Source organism: Macrotis lagotis, chromosome 1 (genome assembly GCF_037893015.1).
Source record: "Macrotis lagotis isolate mMagLag1 chromosome 1, bilby.v1.9.chrom.fasta, whole genome shotgun sequence".
In the NCBI taxonomy this organism is placed as follows: domain Eukaryota; kingdom Metazoa; phylum Chordata; class Mammalia; order Peramelemorphia; family Peramelidae; genus Macrotis; species Macrotis lagotis.
In genome coordinates this window covers 927,101,899-927,121,195 of record NC_133658.1, presented here as the reverse complement: position 1 = coordinate 927,121,195, position 19,297 = coordinate 927,101,899, and the positions used below count along the sequence as shown (strand labels likewise).

Sequence of the window (19,297 nt, the reverse complement as noted above, 5' to 3'; positions counted from 1 at the left end):
CCCTTACATATTCTGGTGATTCAGCACCCAAACCCCTTTCCCCCCTCCACCCACTCTATTTTTTATTTTGACTTCCCTAAATCCTTCCTCCCCAAAACCCCAACCAAACACTAACTCTTGGGCATGTCTATCCAACTTTCCTTCATGCTAAACACATTTTCTTCCCATTCATCTTCTAGCAGTCAACAAAAAACCTTGACTCCCAGCCAATGACAGTCCTTTGGACATTATTTCCAGTAATTGTTGCACCTTCAGTAATTCTGCTTGGCTTATTCACTGGACAAGGTGGGGAAGATGGAAACATTCCTTGCCACTTCCATGACTGCCTCCTATTGACCACCACTCAATAAACTCTTCCTTGAAGTTTTGGAAATAATATAACTTAATTCTCCATCCCTCCCCCACCCCACCCCCACAAAAAAGGGCACCGAGGAAATTCTGATCACCTGAATCTCTTTGGTTAGAGTGCTGAGGTTTAGCCTTTAAATTTTTGTTAGAAAATCAGTCTTCTTTTTACCAAGAGGACACACTCCAGGAGATTCTGAATCACTTGGGGAAGGATTTGAAGAAGCCAAAACATTTTTTTTTGTGAGGAGCTAGGGTCTAATTGTTGTCCTGTTAGAAGGAAATCAGGATGATCTATTTAGTCAGCACTGTATTCAATCAGACAATTAATCTCCTGTGAACACCAAGGACCCACTCCTGTCCAAGCAACTGTCCAGGTAGGCAGATTCCAGGGCATCTACTTTGTGACCTCTTCAGCAAGAAAGCTGACATATTCAAGACACATCATAAACCAATGGACACTAAATGATAATTCAAATATTTTTCAACAACAAGCTCTCTGAGGGAGGCAAGAAGAGACAAAAAGACCACAAGCGGATAGAAATAATTTGTCTGTCAAATAGGGAGATTTACAATATATCTTAATGGAGAGAGAAATCTGCCCGGCAGAAAGGCCATGAAAACTACTGAAGATGTCAATGGAAGGAGCCAAGACCCCTGTCATCAACTAAAGCTTTCATTTAGACAGTCTGAAGGATCTGGAGATCAGAAGAGGGCAGTTCCATAAGATGGCTGTTAGCTTAAGATTCAGTTAATGGCTTAGTAGAGATTGAGTTTTTGAAATGACAGTTTAGGAAATTAAGGGTAATAGGGATTACATGAGGACAAGTTGCTTACTGTTAACTGTCTCTGTTACTTACTATTAACTGACTGGAATTGGACAATTGTGGGAGATTATTGCACATTGTATCACTTAAGAATTTCTATGTCTGGAAATGTTGGAGAAAGAGCAAAGGGCCAGCAGAGATAGACTATTGCAGAATATACTTATAACCTCTGCATGCCTCAGTTTCCTCATCTATAAAATGAGCATGATATCCAGCAGCAAGAGATAGAAAAAGAAATTTCATTCAAACTAACTGTAGATAACATCAAATACTTGGGAATCTACCTGACAAGACAAACCCAGGGTTATATGAACACAATTACAAAACATTTTTCACACAAATAAAGTCAGGTCTAAACAACTGAAAAAATTTAAACTGCTCATGAATAAGTTGCGCTAATATAATGACAATTCTATCTAAATTAATTTACTTATTCAGTGTCAGACCAATCAAACTACCAAAATTATTTTATAGAACTCAGAAAAGTGATAACAAAATTCATCTGAAAAGAAAATTCAAGAATACCAAGTAAATTAATGGGAAAAAAATGCAAAGGAAGGTAGCCTAACCATACTAGGTCTAAACTATATCACAAAGTGGCAATCATCAAAATTATTTGGCACTGGTTAACTGAATGATAGATCAGTAGGTCAGTGGAATTAGGTACATAAGACACAGTAGTAAATGAGCATAGTAATCTATTGTTTGAGAAACCCAAAGACTCCAGATTCAGATTCTCAGATAAGAACCCACTATTTTAACAAAAAACTGTTGGGAAAACTGGAAAATAGTATGAGAGTGGCTAGGTATGGACCAATATAATCACATCCTATACCAAGATATGGTCAAAATGGATACATGATTGAGACATTAAAGGGAGATACTAGGAGCAAATTAGGAGAGCAACTAGTTTACCTGTCAGATCTAAGAAATAGGGAAGAATTTATGACCAAACAAGAGAAAGAGCATTATAAAATGTAAAATGGATAATTTTCCTTCTATTAAATTAAAGACTTTGCACAAGCAAAATCAATGAAACCGAGATTAGAAGGAATAGCTTCCCTGAAACTTGGGAAGACTTGTGTTAACTGATAAAGTACAATGAGCAGAATGAGTAGAATTTATGTAAGCAAAAATATTGTTAAAAAAAAAAAAGAAAAAACTCCTAGTTTACAATAGTAAACCACAACTTCTGAGAATAAGTGATGAAACATGCTACCCACCACCAGTTAAGAGATGACAAACTCAAGAGTGCAGAGCAAAATATTTTTTGGGCTATGCAGGAATATTGTCCTTGTAATAGGGTTTTATTTTCCTTTCTCAATCCAAGGTAGATGGAAGGCAGAGAAAATTTTTGCTTATCCAAAAAATTAAAACAGAAACACAGGTAGTTTTCACAACTGTGGCTAGGAGATATCAATTTAAGGAACAGATAATTCTAATTAGAAAAATTTTAAAGTCTGAATTAAAATAGTGAAGCTCAAAATAGGTGAGAAATTGGAGCATGCCGAATGTATCAAACATTACACAAAAATGACCAAGTCATTTATATCTAAGCTATGAAGAGAAGTGACAATGGTGGATCCAGAACTATTGCTCTGAGGCTAAAAGGAAAGGAAATTTTCCAAAGTCCTGATACATGAATGACAATAAATGACACATGAAAACATACTCTAAAGCACTGTTAAGAGAAAATAGTAAAAATAATTTTGCCATTTCTTGGCATGCCTTCAAAATTGATGAAAATGACAAAAAGGAAACCATCAATATTTGATCTTTTTAATTTTTGAAATTCACAAACATGAAATAAAATGAACATTTTATATACACCATCCAATAAAAAGAGGACTGCACATGAATCAGTTACTAATATGGTTATCTTGATTTGCTAAGAGTAATTCAAAAATTCATCATATTTTCAAAGCTGTCCTCATTCCTTCTCCGTATCTATTTTCTGCCAGACTACTTTTGAGTCAGTCTAGTACTTTGGAGTGATTACTAAGTACAAGCCCCAGAGCAGAAGTCTTTGAGTGGACATAAGGTTACACTACTCATCTTTTGTATAGTACAAATCTGATCAATTTCTCAAGATTTTTTTTCTTTTTAAAGTAAAAAAATAGTTTAAATCACTACTGCTTTTTTGCATACTTTCAGATCTGGCCTCCTTCCTAGAATATAGGAAGAGGCTGAGGGAAAGAGACTTATGAATGTACTATTGACGAAAATACACATTTAGAGCTAAAAGGGAAAATCCAAACCATTGAATCCAACCTCCTCATTTTAGAAATGATTCAAGCACAGAAAAGTTGTTCCTTTGCTCAGAGTCCTAGAGAGAGCTGCTTCTAAAACTAGTGACCTATGCATTACAATTAATGTCTTCATCTTTTCTAATCTGAATATCAATTTGCATTAAAGGAAAAGTGACCAAACTGTCCATATTTTAGCCTACTGACTCTACTGGGAGACTTATGATACAAGTACTAATAATCACATTCCCATAGCAATTTGTCTCACAAAGAGTTTTACAAATAGTGTCTCATTCAATCCTCCCATCAACCATGGGAAGAATATGCTTTTAGTATTGCCATTCTACAGATGGGGAAATTCGGGAAGGAAGAGATTGAGTGCCTTGCCCAGGTTCACACAGGAATTCTCAGAGAATGAATCTGAAATCAGGACAAGTGGTTCCAGGCACTATAATCTATCCACTGTGCTGTCTAGCTGCTTAAAGAAAGCATGATGGAAACAAACGTCCAACAGTCACCAAAATATTTGTAAGAGGATGTTTTGAGCCATCAAAAAGCAGGAAATATTGTAAATACCAATTGGGAAATGGCTGAAAAAGTTACAGTACAGGAATGCCAGGGACTACTGAGATGTAGAGATAAACATCAGGATTTCAGAAAAAAATGCATTACATTTATAGGACTCTATTCATAGTATGAAATTTGGTATGTTTAATGAGGCCTCTTGTTTGGGGAGATTTGATGAAGTCTGTGCTGCAGTAAGAAATCTTCACTTGGTAATTAGATCATCTTTAGCATGATTTTTCCAAAGTCCTATCAAGTATGAACTCTAAGCGAAGAAAGCCCTTTCCACAATCATTGCTTTTATATATTTTCATTGCAATAAAAATATTCTGTGCTCTACTGATTTTCCAGAGAAAAGCCTGCCTCCTCTGACAACATTCTTAAGTCTCTCTCCATTAGGAATCCTCTGATCTCCAGTCTCCATACAGAGCTTCTCTGAATGATTTTTTCTTAAGTTTGAACAAGCTTTGTATTTCATTTCAATGCCTATCCTCATTTATTAGAGTGATAAGATTTATATTATGAATTTGCTGATGGGAAATTTAGAATGACTATTGCCTGAAGGCTTTGCAACATTGATGATATTTCTAAAATTTCTCTTCAGTTTAAATTCTCTGATGCTAAGCAAGACTGGAGCTCAGCTTAAAAGTCTTTTCATAATGATTACATTAAGGTTTCTCTCTAATGTGGATTCTCTGATGGACAGAAAGACCAGAGCGGTATCTGAAAGCTTTTTCACACTGATTGCATTTATAAGGTTTCTCTCCAGTATGGATTCTCAGATGGGCAGCAAGATTGGAGTTACATTGGAAAGCCTTTCCACACTGATTACATTCATAAGGTTTCTCTCCTGTGTGGATTCTCTGATGTATAGTAAGACTGGAACTGCTTTGGAAAGCCTTTCCACACTGATTACATTCAAAAGGTTTCTCTCCTGTGTGAATTCTCTGATGTGCAGCAAGATGGGAGCTGTACTTAAAAGATTTTCCACATTGATTACATTCATAAGGTTTCTCTCCAGTGTGGGTCCTCTGATGGATAACAAGTTTGGAACTCTTTCTGAAAGCCTTTCCACATTGATTACATTCATAAGGTTTTGCTACAGTATGGATTCTCTGATGTGCAGCAAGACTGGAGCTGCATCTGAAAGCCTTTCCACATTGATTACATTTATAAGGTCTCTCTCCAGTGTGAACTCTCAGATGTTTAGCAAGACTAGAGCTGCATTGGAAAGCCTTTCCACATTGATTGCATTTATAAGGTTTCTCTCCAGTGTGCATTCTCTGATGAGTAGCAAGTCCAGAGCGAAATCTGAAAGCTTTTCCACACTGATTGCATTCATAAGGTTTCTCTCCACTGTGGATTCTCTGATGTGTACCAAGATGTGAACTCTGAGTGAAAGCCTTTCCACATTGATTACATTCATAAGGTTTCTCTCCTGTGTGAATTCTCTGATGGGATGCAAGACGGGAGCTGCTTTGGAAAGCCTTGCCACACTGATTACATTCAAAAGGTTTCTCTCCAGTATGGATTCTCTGATGGGAAGCAAGACCAGAACAGAATCTAAAAGACTTTCTACACTGAGTACATTCATAAGGTTTCTCTCCAGTGTGGATTCTCTGATGTGCACCAAGATGAGAGCTCTGTGTGAAAGCCTTTCCACATTGATTACATTCATATGGTTTCTCTCCTGTGTGGATTCTCTGATGGGAAGAAAGACGGGAGCTGCTTTGGAAAGCTTTTCCACAATGAATACATTTATAGGGTCTCTCTCCACTGTGAATTCTCAGATGACCAACAAGGAGTGATCTGTAGCAGAAGGCCTTCCCACACTGATTACATTTATAAGGTTTCTCTCCAGTATGAACTCTCTGATGGCCGATAAGGAGTGATCTATAGCAGAAGCCCTTACCACATTCATTGCATTTATAAGGTTTCTCCTCAGTATGAATCTTCTGATGTCTAACAAGATCTGGCTTCCAATAAAAGGTCTTCCCACACTGATTACAAGCATATGTTTTCATTCCAGTATGAAATTTAGGATGGTAAGGAAGAGAGGAGTAGGTTGCTGCATCTTCATTACATTCTTTCATCACATTCTTTCGAATGTGAATTTTCTGATGGCTACTGATCTTAGAATTCTGACTGAAGGTCTTTCTTCCATCATTACCTATATGAAGTTTTTTGCCCGTATAACTTTTCTGATGTCTAGTGAGGTCTGAACTCAAGTTAAAGGCCTTTTTCCATGTACTACCTTGATATATTTGCATTTCAGGAAGATTCTCATGAGACTGAATAAGTTCTACCTGTTCAGGAAATTTATCATACTGGAAACAGTCATTCCATGGGGTCATTGCCCTACAATGATTTAAGACTGAAAATTCTGTCAAGCTCTTTCTGACTTCATCAACTTCATAGGAATTCTTTGGATTTTTATCTACTTTGAGATCAGAGTCACAGATTTCTATAAAATTGAAGTCACAGGCATCAACATTCATGAATCTCTGTTGGCAAGATTCTTCCACAGAGATGCTCAGGTTTGCAGCAATCTCATTCACTTCAAAGCTGGTCACTGAATCTGAAGAAAAAAACAAAGAAAGATACATATGTAGACATATATATATAGATAGATAGATAGATAGATAGATAGATATAGACATATATATATATATACATACATATATATATATATACACACAGGTACAGACAGACACAAATATAATTATGTTTTCTCTCTTCAGATAATAGAAAAGAAACTGATTTTTCCTCTTTTGTCAGCTAAAAAAGAAGAGTTTTCAAACTTGCATATGCAGAAATCATTTGAAAATGCCATTAGCTCTCATCTGCAGTATGATTTAATTTACAAGGGGGTTCACATAAAATAACACTGGATTTTCACAATAACCTACAATATAAGCAGGAGAGGATTCTCATTATACTTCACAACTCAGACCATAAGCTCAGGATAACTGAGTGACAGGCCCCAAATCATTCAAACAAAGGAACAAAGAGGAAGTCCCTTACTTTCCTTGCAGTCATTACCAGTTTCCCTGGTATCATTATGACCTGTGCATCCCAACATCACATTCCAGGAAATGAGCTGAGAATGGTCGAATGACCTGATCCAATCCTTAAGCATGTGATGCAGGACTTATTTTCTCCACTGAACTTTCAAAATTGTCCTCAAATGCCTTTTTAAAAAACTTTTTATTTTGTCAATCTCAGATAAGCTTTCTGCTCTTCTACACTGATCAGTCATTCTTCATAAGTTTTATATGCTAAGCTGAGAAATGGATCTATTTCGTCATATAATAATATTGTTATATCCAACTTTTCTTATAATCTAGTAAAATCAGAAGAGATATTGCATTTGCTTCACATTTACTAAATGTTCACCTTATTTCATTATCTCTTTTTTTGGCAAGGCAATGGCATTACTGGACTTGCCCCAGGTCACACAACTAAGTAAGTATTAAGCGTCTGAGGTCAGTTATATCATTATCTATGAAATCATTAAGCATAATAATTAAATTGGGAAACCATTTTAAACTTATTTTTTTCTGCTTTCATATCTAGGGCTACAACTTAACTACTAACCATTTTTTTTTTCTATTTTTCCTAAGGTATAACATTTCCTTTTGGTCTATCACTTCTTTAGGATAGTCATTTATTCGTATATATTTTTAAAAATTAATCTTCAGATTCTAACATGTCATGATCAGGCCTATAATGTATGATTTCAGTTTTCACACAATGATGACATCAAACTTTCTGCTTCTGACTGTGCAACAAAGTCTTTCCACTTCTCAACCTGTCATCATATTGTTTTCAAACTGCCAGAAAGGTCTGACATACAAGTGCAAATCAATTCCCAATGAATGGTCACTGGTACTTTCTGTACCCATTACCAGATTGCCTGTCTCCTTCCAAGGTTCTCTGGAGATTTCGACTCTTCAGTGCTATAGTGACCACATCAAGATGTTACAAATGCAGTGCGGGTAGCAGGCTCTTTGAAAAACATGATCACTAGACAGTGTAAACCATCTTGGACCATCACACACATTCTATAAAAACAGATCTTTTCATTCCTCCCAAACTCTCTCATTTGATTGCTTTCCCTGCACCCTCTCAGTTGAACACTTGGCTTTTTATTTTGCTGAAAAAAATTGGACACTGACCAAGAGCCCCCTTGTCTCCTCATCTTACCTAAATCAGAGGCCTTCTTGTCCTCCATTACCTTGGTCTCCTATGAAGAGGTGGCCCTTCTGGTTGCCATAGTAAACACCTTTACACACCCAAATGATTCCAATCTATTCCAGTTTATTATATTTATGTGCCATCTCCATTTTTTCTCTAATTTTTGATCACTCCTTGTTTACTGACTCCTTACCTACTGACATAAATAAAACCATTTTTCTCTGACCATCAAAAAAGCTACACTTGGCCCATTCATCTTCACCAGATAATGGCTTTTACTTTTTCTTCCATTCATGGCTAAATATCTAGAGACAGTGATGTTTGTCCTTCATCCTGGAAGAAGACCAGGAGATCAGGGAGGTGACACCCTGACAAGCACATGAATTGGATTTGAATGAGTGGGTGCTATGCTAAGTCCCTTTGCTAAAAAGCATCTAAAAAGGAGTTCCAAGTTAGGTCTTCCTGTCCCCAAGGTTAACATGCTTTTCACTAGAACACATAAATGCATCATGATAAAAGACTTCACATACTTGTTTTCATCTTACTCACCTGGACAAAAGTCCTCTGGGCCTTTTGGCTCCAGAATCCATGGTGTTTCCCCCTCCTGAAAATGGGAGGTCATATCTTCTCTGGAAACTGGAAGTCCTAGGCAAGGGGAATAAGAAAAGGATGAGGATAGAGAAAAATTTATAATTTGATCCTCTTTCAGGTAAAGGGACATGCAAACTAGGACCACAGGATGGGTGCTCAGGATTCTTCAAAAATGGTTTCCATGGAATTAATTATTGGACTCTTGGGAAGTGGATCATTGGGTCTTGCAACCAATTGGGAATGAAAAAATTCTGGTTTTGTTTCCTTCTTTCATAGAAGGATGGGCACACTCCATAACTGTCATTACTTAGAAATTAGAGGCAGCTAGTAGTGCAGTCCTAAAAGCCCCGGGCCTGGAGTTGGGAAGACTTGATTAGAGATTCAGCCTCAGACCCTTAGTAGCTATGTGTTTCTGGACAAATTACTTTACCTGTGTGTCCCTCAGTTTTAAAATGGGGATAATAATGCTACCAAACTAGAAATTCCAAGGATTAAATGTGAAAATATTTATAAATTCTTAGCACAATAACCAACACAGAGTATGCATATGCTTATTCTTCTCCATCCTTTCCCATCATCTGGTCTGGAATTTAAGGGAAGAATAAGGGAAGAAAAGGATAAATTTGCTATACCAGGCCGGAGCAGGAGCAGGGAGCTACCAATTTGTACTCGTTAACAAGAAGACCTTTCTAAATACAAGACCCATTCCAAAGAGGAATGGTGTTGCCTTGGCAAACTCAGGGTTCCCTTCCCTGTCCATCTTCAAGGAAAAGCTACCTGAGTGCTTTTCAGAGATTTTGCAGGTAAAATTCATGTCCAGCTAGAAGTTAAACTAGATAACTTCTGAGACTGATGACAAGACCAAGAATTTGAAAAATCTCCATTTACTGTAGAGGGCAGCACCCCCCCCCAATCCCTCAAATTCATAACTGACTTCTTTTTCTCACTGGCTTGAGTTTTGACCTGAAATTATATAAAATAGGGAAAAGAATTTCAGGAGCAACAAAGGAAAATTTGAACTAAGCATCACATAATTTAAAGACTTTCATAGAAAAGCCAGGCAACAGGAGGACGCTGGGGAGAGATGAGCACTTTTGACTTTGGAGTAAATAATAAATGCTCACATCCTGCACACTAGATGGGAAATAAAGACATTCTTTGATGGTAGATTCAGAATTACCAGAGGACATGGTCCTTACCCAGGAACAGCAGGTTCTGGACATTCTCCAGCATGACCTCCTTGTACAGCTCTTTCTGAGAATGGTCCAAGAGGCACCACTCCTCCTGGGTGAAGTCCACAGCCACATCCTTAAATGTCACCAACTCCTAAACCATCAAATGTCACAAGATTTAGAGCTGAAAGAGACTCCAGAATGCACCTGGTCCAACTCTCATCATCTTCAAGGAGGAAACTGAAGCACAGAAAAGATTTGCCCCAAACTCACATACCTTTGAGTGTCAGAGACCATTCTTGAGACTACAGTCACTAAGAACCCAATGAATACCAAGATAAGCATTTTATATCTGAATGAAGAATCATACTGGATTAATAAAAGCTGTAGAATTGTCTTAATATGAAATGTTCTCCATATGGATTTGAGGAGAAGACTTGTGCTTTATCAGTGAGGTAAAAGAATCTGTGAAGGAGAAAGAGAGAAGGTGATGTGAAACTCCTCCTCATCATAAGTGATGTGATAAGAAAGTTCAATGAAGAGTTTGTGAGAAGCTGGCACTGTGTATTCTGTGGAGAAAATGTTATCTGTGATCACTGAAGAAAGAAAATTATCTAGCCTAAAAGACTGAAGTAGTCTTATCTAGATGAAAGTATGAAGAAGATTTTTAAGAGATAATACTCACAACTTGGGCTCATCCAGGTGGTATGGGACTATTTCTAGTCAAGTGAAGAAGAGTTTGTTTTACTGAGGGCTCGAGGGACACCAGGTACAATGTATCATTGACAAAGCATTTTCTATCTTTGCATAATGATTGCTTTCCCTTATTAATGGCACCTATTCCTTAATTTTCATATTTAGTTACATAGAAACAAGGAAGTATGAAAGAGCCAGAATATGTTTATGAGGAATAAATTATCTAAATAGATCCCTGAATCTTGAGAACACTGATCAAGAGTCAAGAGAGAATAATGGGCAGCCTGATGGTCACATCTGCAAATCCTTTGATACTTGGTTAGAGTCATCCATTTTTCCAACCTGAAACATGTAGACTATGTGTTTGGCCAATGTACTTGATCTCTAATGCTCTTCTTCTATTTCTAATAGAATAATAAGGTTCACTTTTTCAGAGATTCTACTATTTTAGAATCTCTCAAACTTAGAACCTAGTTGTCAATCCTTTTTCATCCCTTGCCATTCTCCAAAAATTTTACTATTCAGTTCTATTTTTAATATTCTCTATCATGTAGCTTGAGTTCTCCTTTCACTTTTTCATCATTTGGCTTTTTTCTTTTAAATATCTGTTTATGATATTTGTTGTTCAGCTGTTTCAGTGGTATCTGACTCTTCATTAGCACACTTGAGTCTTTCTTGGCAAAGATACTGGCCTGGTATGCTGTTTCCTTCTCCAGTTCACTTTATACACAAGGAACTAAATCAAACCAAATTAAGTGCCTTGCCCAGAGTCTCATAGCTAGTCAGGGCAACCAGACTTAAACTCAGGTCCTCCTGCTACTAGAGCAGGTGTTCTATCCACTGTGACACTAAGCTGTTCCAGTGAACATTTAAGCACTTACTAGGGTGCCAGATTTATATGGTAACTTCCTTTATTACTATCAAGGATGTTTGAATGATCAAAGAATTTGGGTCCCCCACACACACTTTTGAATTTCTCATTAGTTACAAACTATTCCTTGTCTTTAAAGTCTCATGAGTTATGATTCTTTATTGCATAATGTTTATTCTTAGCGAGGACAAGCATGGTAAGACCTTCTTTTCATTGAGTAATAATTGATCCATTGAGTTTCTAACTTCCATGGGATGACGCTACGAACTCCAAATGTCCATTTAAGCAAAGAGTTTAGATCACACATCTCATTTCTTGCCTGGTTCCACAATCTTGGAACTTCCCCCATTTACTTCTCCATAATTCCTCAAGAAGTTTATTGCTAGGATAACCTCTTCATCCTTCATAACATCTCTTCAGTCGTGACACTTGACCTCATCTGTAAGCTTGACTGATGAGAGCACTGCTCTAAGAACCTCTGATCCAATCCTCCACTATGACCCAGGGCCTGGTGTTTTCTTTGTCCCCTAACCTCATCCCCATCCTAGCCCCTTTTCAAACTTCCTGTTCTGTTAGTCTTCCTCATTTACAGTTTAACTTCCAAGAAGGCAGGGATGGACCTTTTTTTAATTTGAATTTCCAGTGTTTAGGAAAATGGTTGACACAAAATGGGTGCTGAAATGCCTCCTGACCATTGATGACCCAAACATTCATCTTGCCTCTTATTTGGCTTTGAAAATTGAGGCCATGAAAATTAAGCAACCCCTCTCCTCAAAGATATCTAAAATGGATCTCTAATAGATCTCTTAAACCCAATATATCTTAAATGGAACTCATTATGTTTCCCCCTAAAACCTCCCCCCACCCACCTTCCCCATTTACTGTAGAGGGCAACACCAATCCCCCAATCCCTCAAGCTCATAACTGAGGTGTCATCCTTGACTCCTTTTTCTCATTCCCCTTTCTTTATCCAATCTATTGCTAATACTGCCCATGTCACCTTCGCAATCTCTCTCTCTACCACATCCCCTTCTCTGTTGATACTGAAACCACCTAGGAGCAGGCCCTTATCACTTTACCCTTGGGCTATGACATCAGCCAACAGATGGGTCTGCCTGCTTCAAGATCCTCCCCTCTCCAATGCATCCATTTAGCCAACAGTGTTTAGTGTCCAAACTACAGTTACTCCTACTCTGTAAACTCCAGCAGCTCTCTATCACCTCATCAAACACAAAACCTCCTGAATTCAACACCCATCATGCCCTACACATCACCTGTTTTTTTCAATCTTCTTACCTTACTTTCCACCATTGGGTCTCTGATCCAAGGACAGACGTCTCCTGGATGACTTCAAGTCACAACTCAAACCCCACCTCCTAAAGGAAGCCTTCCCTCTTAATTCTTCTGTCATCCTTAATGATTTCTTATTTATCCCGTGTATTCATTACTTTCTATATATTGGTTTACATGTTGTCAACCCCATCGGACTGTAAGCTCCTTGAGGAGGGGACTGTCTTTTGCTTTTTCTCCCATGGCCAGAGGTTAGTACAGTGATTGGCACAAAGTAAGCTCTTAACGAATAGTGATCCATCTCAAAAAAAAAATCTTACAGAAAAGGAAACTGAGACAGAGGTTAACAATTAATTTTTAAACGTATATAATTTCAACTTTTTCCTTTCAAAGATATTCAAGTTTGCTTAGTTTTCTAAAAGTCCTTTTGACCCTTCTAGGTATTTTGAAAAATCCTTAACAATTCTCATTCCCTCAAAGGAAGAAGGGGCAAAATCTATCCCTAGTTAGAGAAATCTAGTGACTTGGGGGATAGAAATCTGGGATGGAATCAGGAAGCTGCATGACCAAATACGGCCTCAGACATTTTCTAGCTGTGTGATTCTGCACAAGACCCTTAGCCATTGTTTGCCTCAGTTTCCTCAACTGTGAAATAAAATAAGGGCAATCATTTCATAGGTCCATAGTGGAACCTGAGGAACACAAACCCATTCTATTTATATTCTCAAGGTAATCCTAGGTCTTAAAACTGGTTGGTTGCCCCTTTGAAAGGAACCAAATATCTCCTTCACAGCCTCCCCCAACCCCAACTACAAAAATAAAATTCAGGAGTAGGAAGAGTTCCAGGAACTCACCTGCTTCTCTTTATCCTCTGAAATAAGGCAAGGAGGAGCAGCTTAACAAATGCTAAACAAGCAACTAATGGATAAAGGAGATCTCCACTTCTTCAGGCTGGTGCAAAGTGGTATGCTAAAGGCCTCTCTCTTTTCTCTTCTTTTTCTCCAAAAATGTCCCCTTTCCAAGTTTTTCTTGCTTAAGGACCTACAGAATGTTCCCCCAAACTCTGCTGTAGTCTTTCTGGTTCAGTAAGCTCCAAAAGATTGAATCTACTGACAGACAGACACACACACACACACACACACACGTATCAGACATAAATACCCACTTCCATGCATATGTGATCTCTACAACTGTAGAAGCCTAGTGTCCAGCACCCACCCATGGGGGGGGGGGGGCTCACACTCTGGAGTGTCCATCTGTAACCTGTGCCTCCTTATTCTGACTGTCCCTAGTAAGGACTGACAATTCTCACCCAGACCCAGAAGGACACTAGAAACAGTGGATAGCATAGGACCAGCTCTGAACCCTTCCAGTCTTCTTCCCCCTGGATCCTCTTCTCTCTGACCCAAGGACACTGGCCTCCTGGCCAATCCTTGACCAAGACCCTCCAGCCCCTGACTCTGAGTCTTTCCAATGACTGTCTTTCCTGCATGGAGGGTCCTCCTCCCCTCCCCTGGGCCTCCTGGCTTCCTTTCCATCTTAGATAAAATCTCACCTACTGAAAATTAGCTTCTTCTCATGCCCAAAACTGCCCGAGCCACACACCCCCTAGCCCCACTCCACTGTAGAGTTTTTCGGAAATGGCAGGAAAGAGAAGTCTTCTCCCCAACAGACTGTGAGCTCCTAGGGGGCAGGGACTGGTATTTTGTTAAGCCTTTCTTTGTATTTCCAATAGGTCGGCACAATTAGACTTGACCTAAGAAACAGCAGATGAGAGGGATTCCAAGAGACCTGGGAAGACTTTGTGTGACCTGAGGCAGAAAGAGAAGAGCAGAACCAGGAGGATAATCTCTGCTCCACTGACATCACTGCCAAGGACGACCAATGTCTAACAGGAAGGAGTCTCCTTGGCTCTCTTGGGTTCCACCTTTGCAGATACTGGTCAGGTCTGGGGATGGACTGCACTCACCTGGAGCAGGGGGCTCTGGGTCTCAGGGGCCATTTGCTCTGGCTCCAGGCTTGGCTCCTCCAGAGACTGAGCTGAGGAGGGACAAGACAAGGATGGCGAAGGGGGGAGACTCTGTCTTTGCTTCCTCTTCCGAGACTGGCTGTGGACCTGGCTGGAATGAAGAGTGAGGTCTCAGAGGAGTTACCTGCTCTGTCTTCCAGGCCAGGAGGCAAGCAGGAAGGGGCGGGAAAGAAATGAACTTGGGAGGAACAGAAGAGAAAGCGAGAGGCAGAAGGCGCAGGCAGAGCCTCAGTGACCCCTGACTAGGGCTCTCCTTCTTCTGACCTGACCCTCAGTAAAGGTGGGGATGGCACCCCAGGATGGTGGGGATGTGATGGGAGCTTTGAGAAGAAGGAGGGGTCACAGGCAGTTCCAGGAGGCACACTCATAAGCCTACCTGGCCAACACTCACCAAGAGGGGAAGATGAGGCCCGATGGAAAAGGAAGCCAGCAGAAGCAGGGGGGCCCTCCTTGGGTCCTGAATGTGCTAGCTCCAAGATGAGACCGTGTGATCTAACTTTCAAGGGGAGAGAGAGAGGGGGAAGAGAAAGGGAGAGGAAGAGACAGTGAGAGAGAGAGAGAGAGAGAGAGAGAGAGAGAGAGAGAGAGAGAGAGAGAATCTCAGCTGCAGATAAGGAAGGGAGTTGCGAGCTCCCAGACAAGAAGGCAGAGACTTCTCAGGTCCAAGAATTCCTGCTTCCAGCCAGCCCCACCCCCCTCAGCCCTTTGGCCCCCCAGGCAGGGCCCTTTCCTCCAATCATACCCTGGGCCAGGACCACAGGAGCCCGTCTACCTCTCCTCCCCAAGCCCTGCCCTCCATCACGTGAAGAGCCCTGGCCACTGGAATGACCCTTCTTCCCCTCTGCCCTCCCCCCCCAGGCTTCCAAACTCCACCCCGGGGCTCATATTCCAGCTGGGCCATCCCTCCCCCCACTTCTCCCCCCTCCTTCCCTTGGCCTGCTCTGGGACTCAGACCCTCCTTCTCTGCAGCCTGGCCTGGCCTGGCCTGCTTCCAGCTCTGCCCCTGCTCCATCCATCTTCTTCCTCAGCCTCCCTCCCCCTGCTGCCCTCAGGTAGTTGTCCCTGGCCTCCCTCCAGCCGGGACCCCAGGACTTGCCCACCCCCCCAAGCGAACTCTCCTCCAACCTGGAAACATGTGGTAGCTTGGCCCTCTCCTCCTTCTTGCCTAGCCATGCCGATCGTGTCCCCCATTTGGGCTTTTTCTTGGCAGAGACACTGGAATGGTTGGCCATTTCCTTCTCCAGTTTATTTTACAGAGGAGGAAACTGAGGTACCCACGGTTGTTATCCTGATTTCAGGCCTGACACTCTGTCCACCAGCTACCCTGACTTGCCCTCCTCACCTCAACAGGAAGTTATTCTTCCCTAAGACACATTCTCTCATTGGAAGAGCTGGGGGGGGGGGGCTGCCCCCGGGGACTGCCAGCTCCCCATATCAACTTCTCCTCTTCCTATATCTAAGGGCTGCTACCTGATGGAGCCACTGCAATCTGTCCCCTGGGAGGTCCCTGTTTCTTTCTCCACCTCCCAAAACCCAGCTTCTAAGGAAGGGGCGAGGAGCAGGAAACAGTCCAGTGGGTCCTGGGGCAGGAAGGAGGCCAGAGGAGGGCTGAAGGTGGAGGCAGCTCACCACCCAAGGCCAGTATCCTTAAAGAATGAACAAAAGTAAAGATAGTCCCCACCCTCCGAGACCATATCTAGCCATCAGGGAGGGGCTCCAAAGGGGTAGGGGCCCAAGAGCTTGATCCTCAACTGGGAAGAAAGGAAACTTTGGGGAAGAAAAATGAAGCCAAAATAATGAGGATAGATAGATATCTCACCACCCACAAACACATGTATGTAGCAGTGCATGTTAACATGCCTATACATACCTCTATATATTTATGTATTTCAATTCTTTCTGTATCTTGAACTGACAAACCCTTTTGGGAGAAATTTTGCCATTTGTTAACTAGATCCCTTAATGTTTTCTATTCAGAAGCTCTCCAGGGTCAGGTCAACAGAGGCACCTTTTATCTGTTGCCACTGCCTGGGTCTCATCTGGCTAACAAGTTGCCTCCTTCCCCCAGCTGGGAGAGGGTGAGGATCAGTTCCTCTCATTTTATAGGAGAATCTTTAATATTAAGGTTGCCCATCCACTTGCATGTTCTGCTGAGCTCACTTTGGAACTGAGTGCTTTCCTACTTTCCCAAAGATTTGATCAAAATCAGGAATTTTTCCCTAGGAAATCTGTTTTTTCTTATCAAACACCAAATCTTTCTTGTCTAGTCTTTTACATTTATCTGGGGTTTTCTAACGCATTCCAGATGGTTCTAATGACTGATGCTTTGCAGTGTAGTTTAAGGTCTGGAAATATCCCCCCCCCCCTTGTCCTTTTCATCTACTGAGGAGTATCGAGGTGACCCAGTGGGTAGAGCACCTGGCCTGGAGCGAGTAAGACCCGAGTTTAAATCTGCCCTCCGACCTGCATTAGCATTTTCAGTTTATTAAGGAGTTTTGTGAGTCTCAAATTAATTGGGTCCAAGGTCTTCCCCAAGATCAGGGACCCTTCCCCTTGGGTGTGAGCGACTTTTATATACCTGGGAGAGCACCAAAAACAGAAACAGAGAAGACTCTTGGGTCAGTCACTATCACTTTCTCCACAGGCTTTTGAGTAGTCTGACCCAGGAAAGGAATTCTACCTGCCACCTCAGGAGAGGTTTTCATTGGATAGCTAACATCATGAAGATGAAGGGTGATGATGCTGCAATCAGCAAACTTCAAGGTTAAAAGTAATGTGCTTTGCTTTTTTCGGTGTTCTAGCAAGACAACAGGTTAAGTGACTTGCCCAAGGCCACACAACTAGGTAATTATTAAGCATCTGAGGCCAGATTTGAACTCAAGTATCCTGACTGCAGAGCCAGTGCTCTATCCACTGCGCCACCTAGCCAGCCTCTCTTATGGTAATTAAGATGTATAAGACTATGATATAAAAGATTTAATCTACTGACCACCTGCCATAGAAAGAAAAAGGACATAGCTGTAGTAAGGAAAAAATGTTCCCCTAACTTAAAGTCAATTCCAGGAAATAATCATAATAGGTAGCCAATTATACCTACAAAATATCACAAAATTTTCCATTCAAGAGGAAACTCTACACCGAGGAAATCAGGAGCCCTCCCTCAGTCCATGCCAAAACTGAGACAAAATTCCATTTGAAGTAGTTTACAGATGTCTTTCCATTGGCTGCTGGCCTCATAGATCATTGGCTCAATAATATTTCTTAGTGAGCATACCAGGAAAACAGACTTAGTCCTTAGACCTCTTATTAAATCATAAGAATTCTACATTTTAAGACAATAGGCACTTCACATTATAATTTTTCAAAGACTATCACAATAACTCAAGTATAACTTGGAAAAATTTCACATAGCATCAAACTTCTCAAAGTTCATCTATTCACACTACTTGGTCTGCTACACAGATAGGAAAAAGTCAAATGGAGAACATCTGGCCATTTCAAATGGGTTTCAAAGCATAATCTACCAACCATAGTCTTCAGGTAAGTTCAACTTGACCAGAACTTGAGGGTGGTATGGGGGTGAGGAATTTTATCCCAGGGTTAGAATACCCTTGGAAAGAAAAGAATCAATGAGATGAGGCCCTCTTTCAGACTCTGGGAGTGCAGGTGGGCCAAACCTGGGCACAATTTCCTTGGGGAGAGCTTTGATAATAAACGAAGCTGTGGCTTTAGAACCAGGGAACGCTTCAACCTTAGTCAACAGACCCTGCCCAGCATGACTTGCCTTAGCCATATTAATACTATTTCTCTGTAAGGGCTCAAAAGGGGTGTAATGGAACAGATGGTCCCCGGTGGAGGCAACTCTGAAAGCAAGCTGATTAAAAGTTGGGCAAGTTGGCTAAGTGGCTGTTATGTAGACTGCCACCAGGATGATTCCAAGAGCAACCAAATCCTTGCTTAAGTGATTCCTCTCCTCATGTGCCATGGCTCCCTTTACAAAGATAAATGTGGTGACAGAAAACCTAGGGCAGGAGCGACTTAGCTTCTTCAGTCACCCAGACCCAAGGGACCTTGTACTGTTTTTTCTACTTCTTCATTTCAGCATTACAGATACTATTGTCTTATTGAGTTTGGGGACTTGTATTCATACAAGTCTACATATGCAGTGAATATAGTTGGGTCAAAAAACAATTTCTTAAATTTCATCAAAATTTTGCCCATCAGATACCATGGATTTAAAATATCACTCATAGGTGATATTAATCTAATCAAATGTATTTCAAATGTATCAATTAACAGAAAGTCATTTCTTCATAGTTTATATAATGTTCTCCACATGTCAGGCTTTTCCAGGTCTTAAAAATTGGTATAAGGAATTTCAAAGGTCTGTCTTTGATTGTATTTTAAAATATTTTAAATTTTCAGTTATAATTTGAATTTCTAAAATGTAACACTAAATTTGTTTCTCT

General features: G+C 40.5%; 1 protein-coding gene across 1 annotated transcript in view; it reads right to left on the bottom strand.

The window, feature by feature from the left end:
- Positions 1-428: 428 nt before the first annotated feature.
- The window catches only part of LOC141511026 (uncharacterized), a 74,055-nt gene continuing 55,186 nt past the window's right edge, over positions 429-19,297 (bottom strand). Inside the window, exons 4-5 of the mRNA XM_074220366.1 lie at positions 8,729-8,824; positions 429-6,560 (exon numbers count right to left, since the gene is read on the bottom strand). Coding sequence (XP_074076467.1) covers positions 4,651-6,560; positions 8,729-8,824 — 2,006 coding nt within the window. The 3' untranslated portion in view covers positions 429-4,650. The remainder of the gene's footprint in view (positions 6,561-8,728; positions 8,825-19,297) is intronic.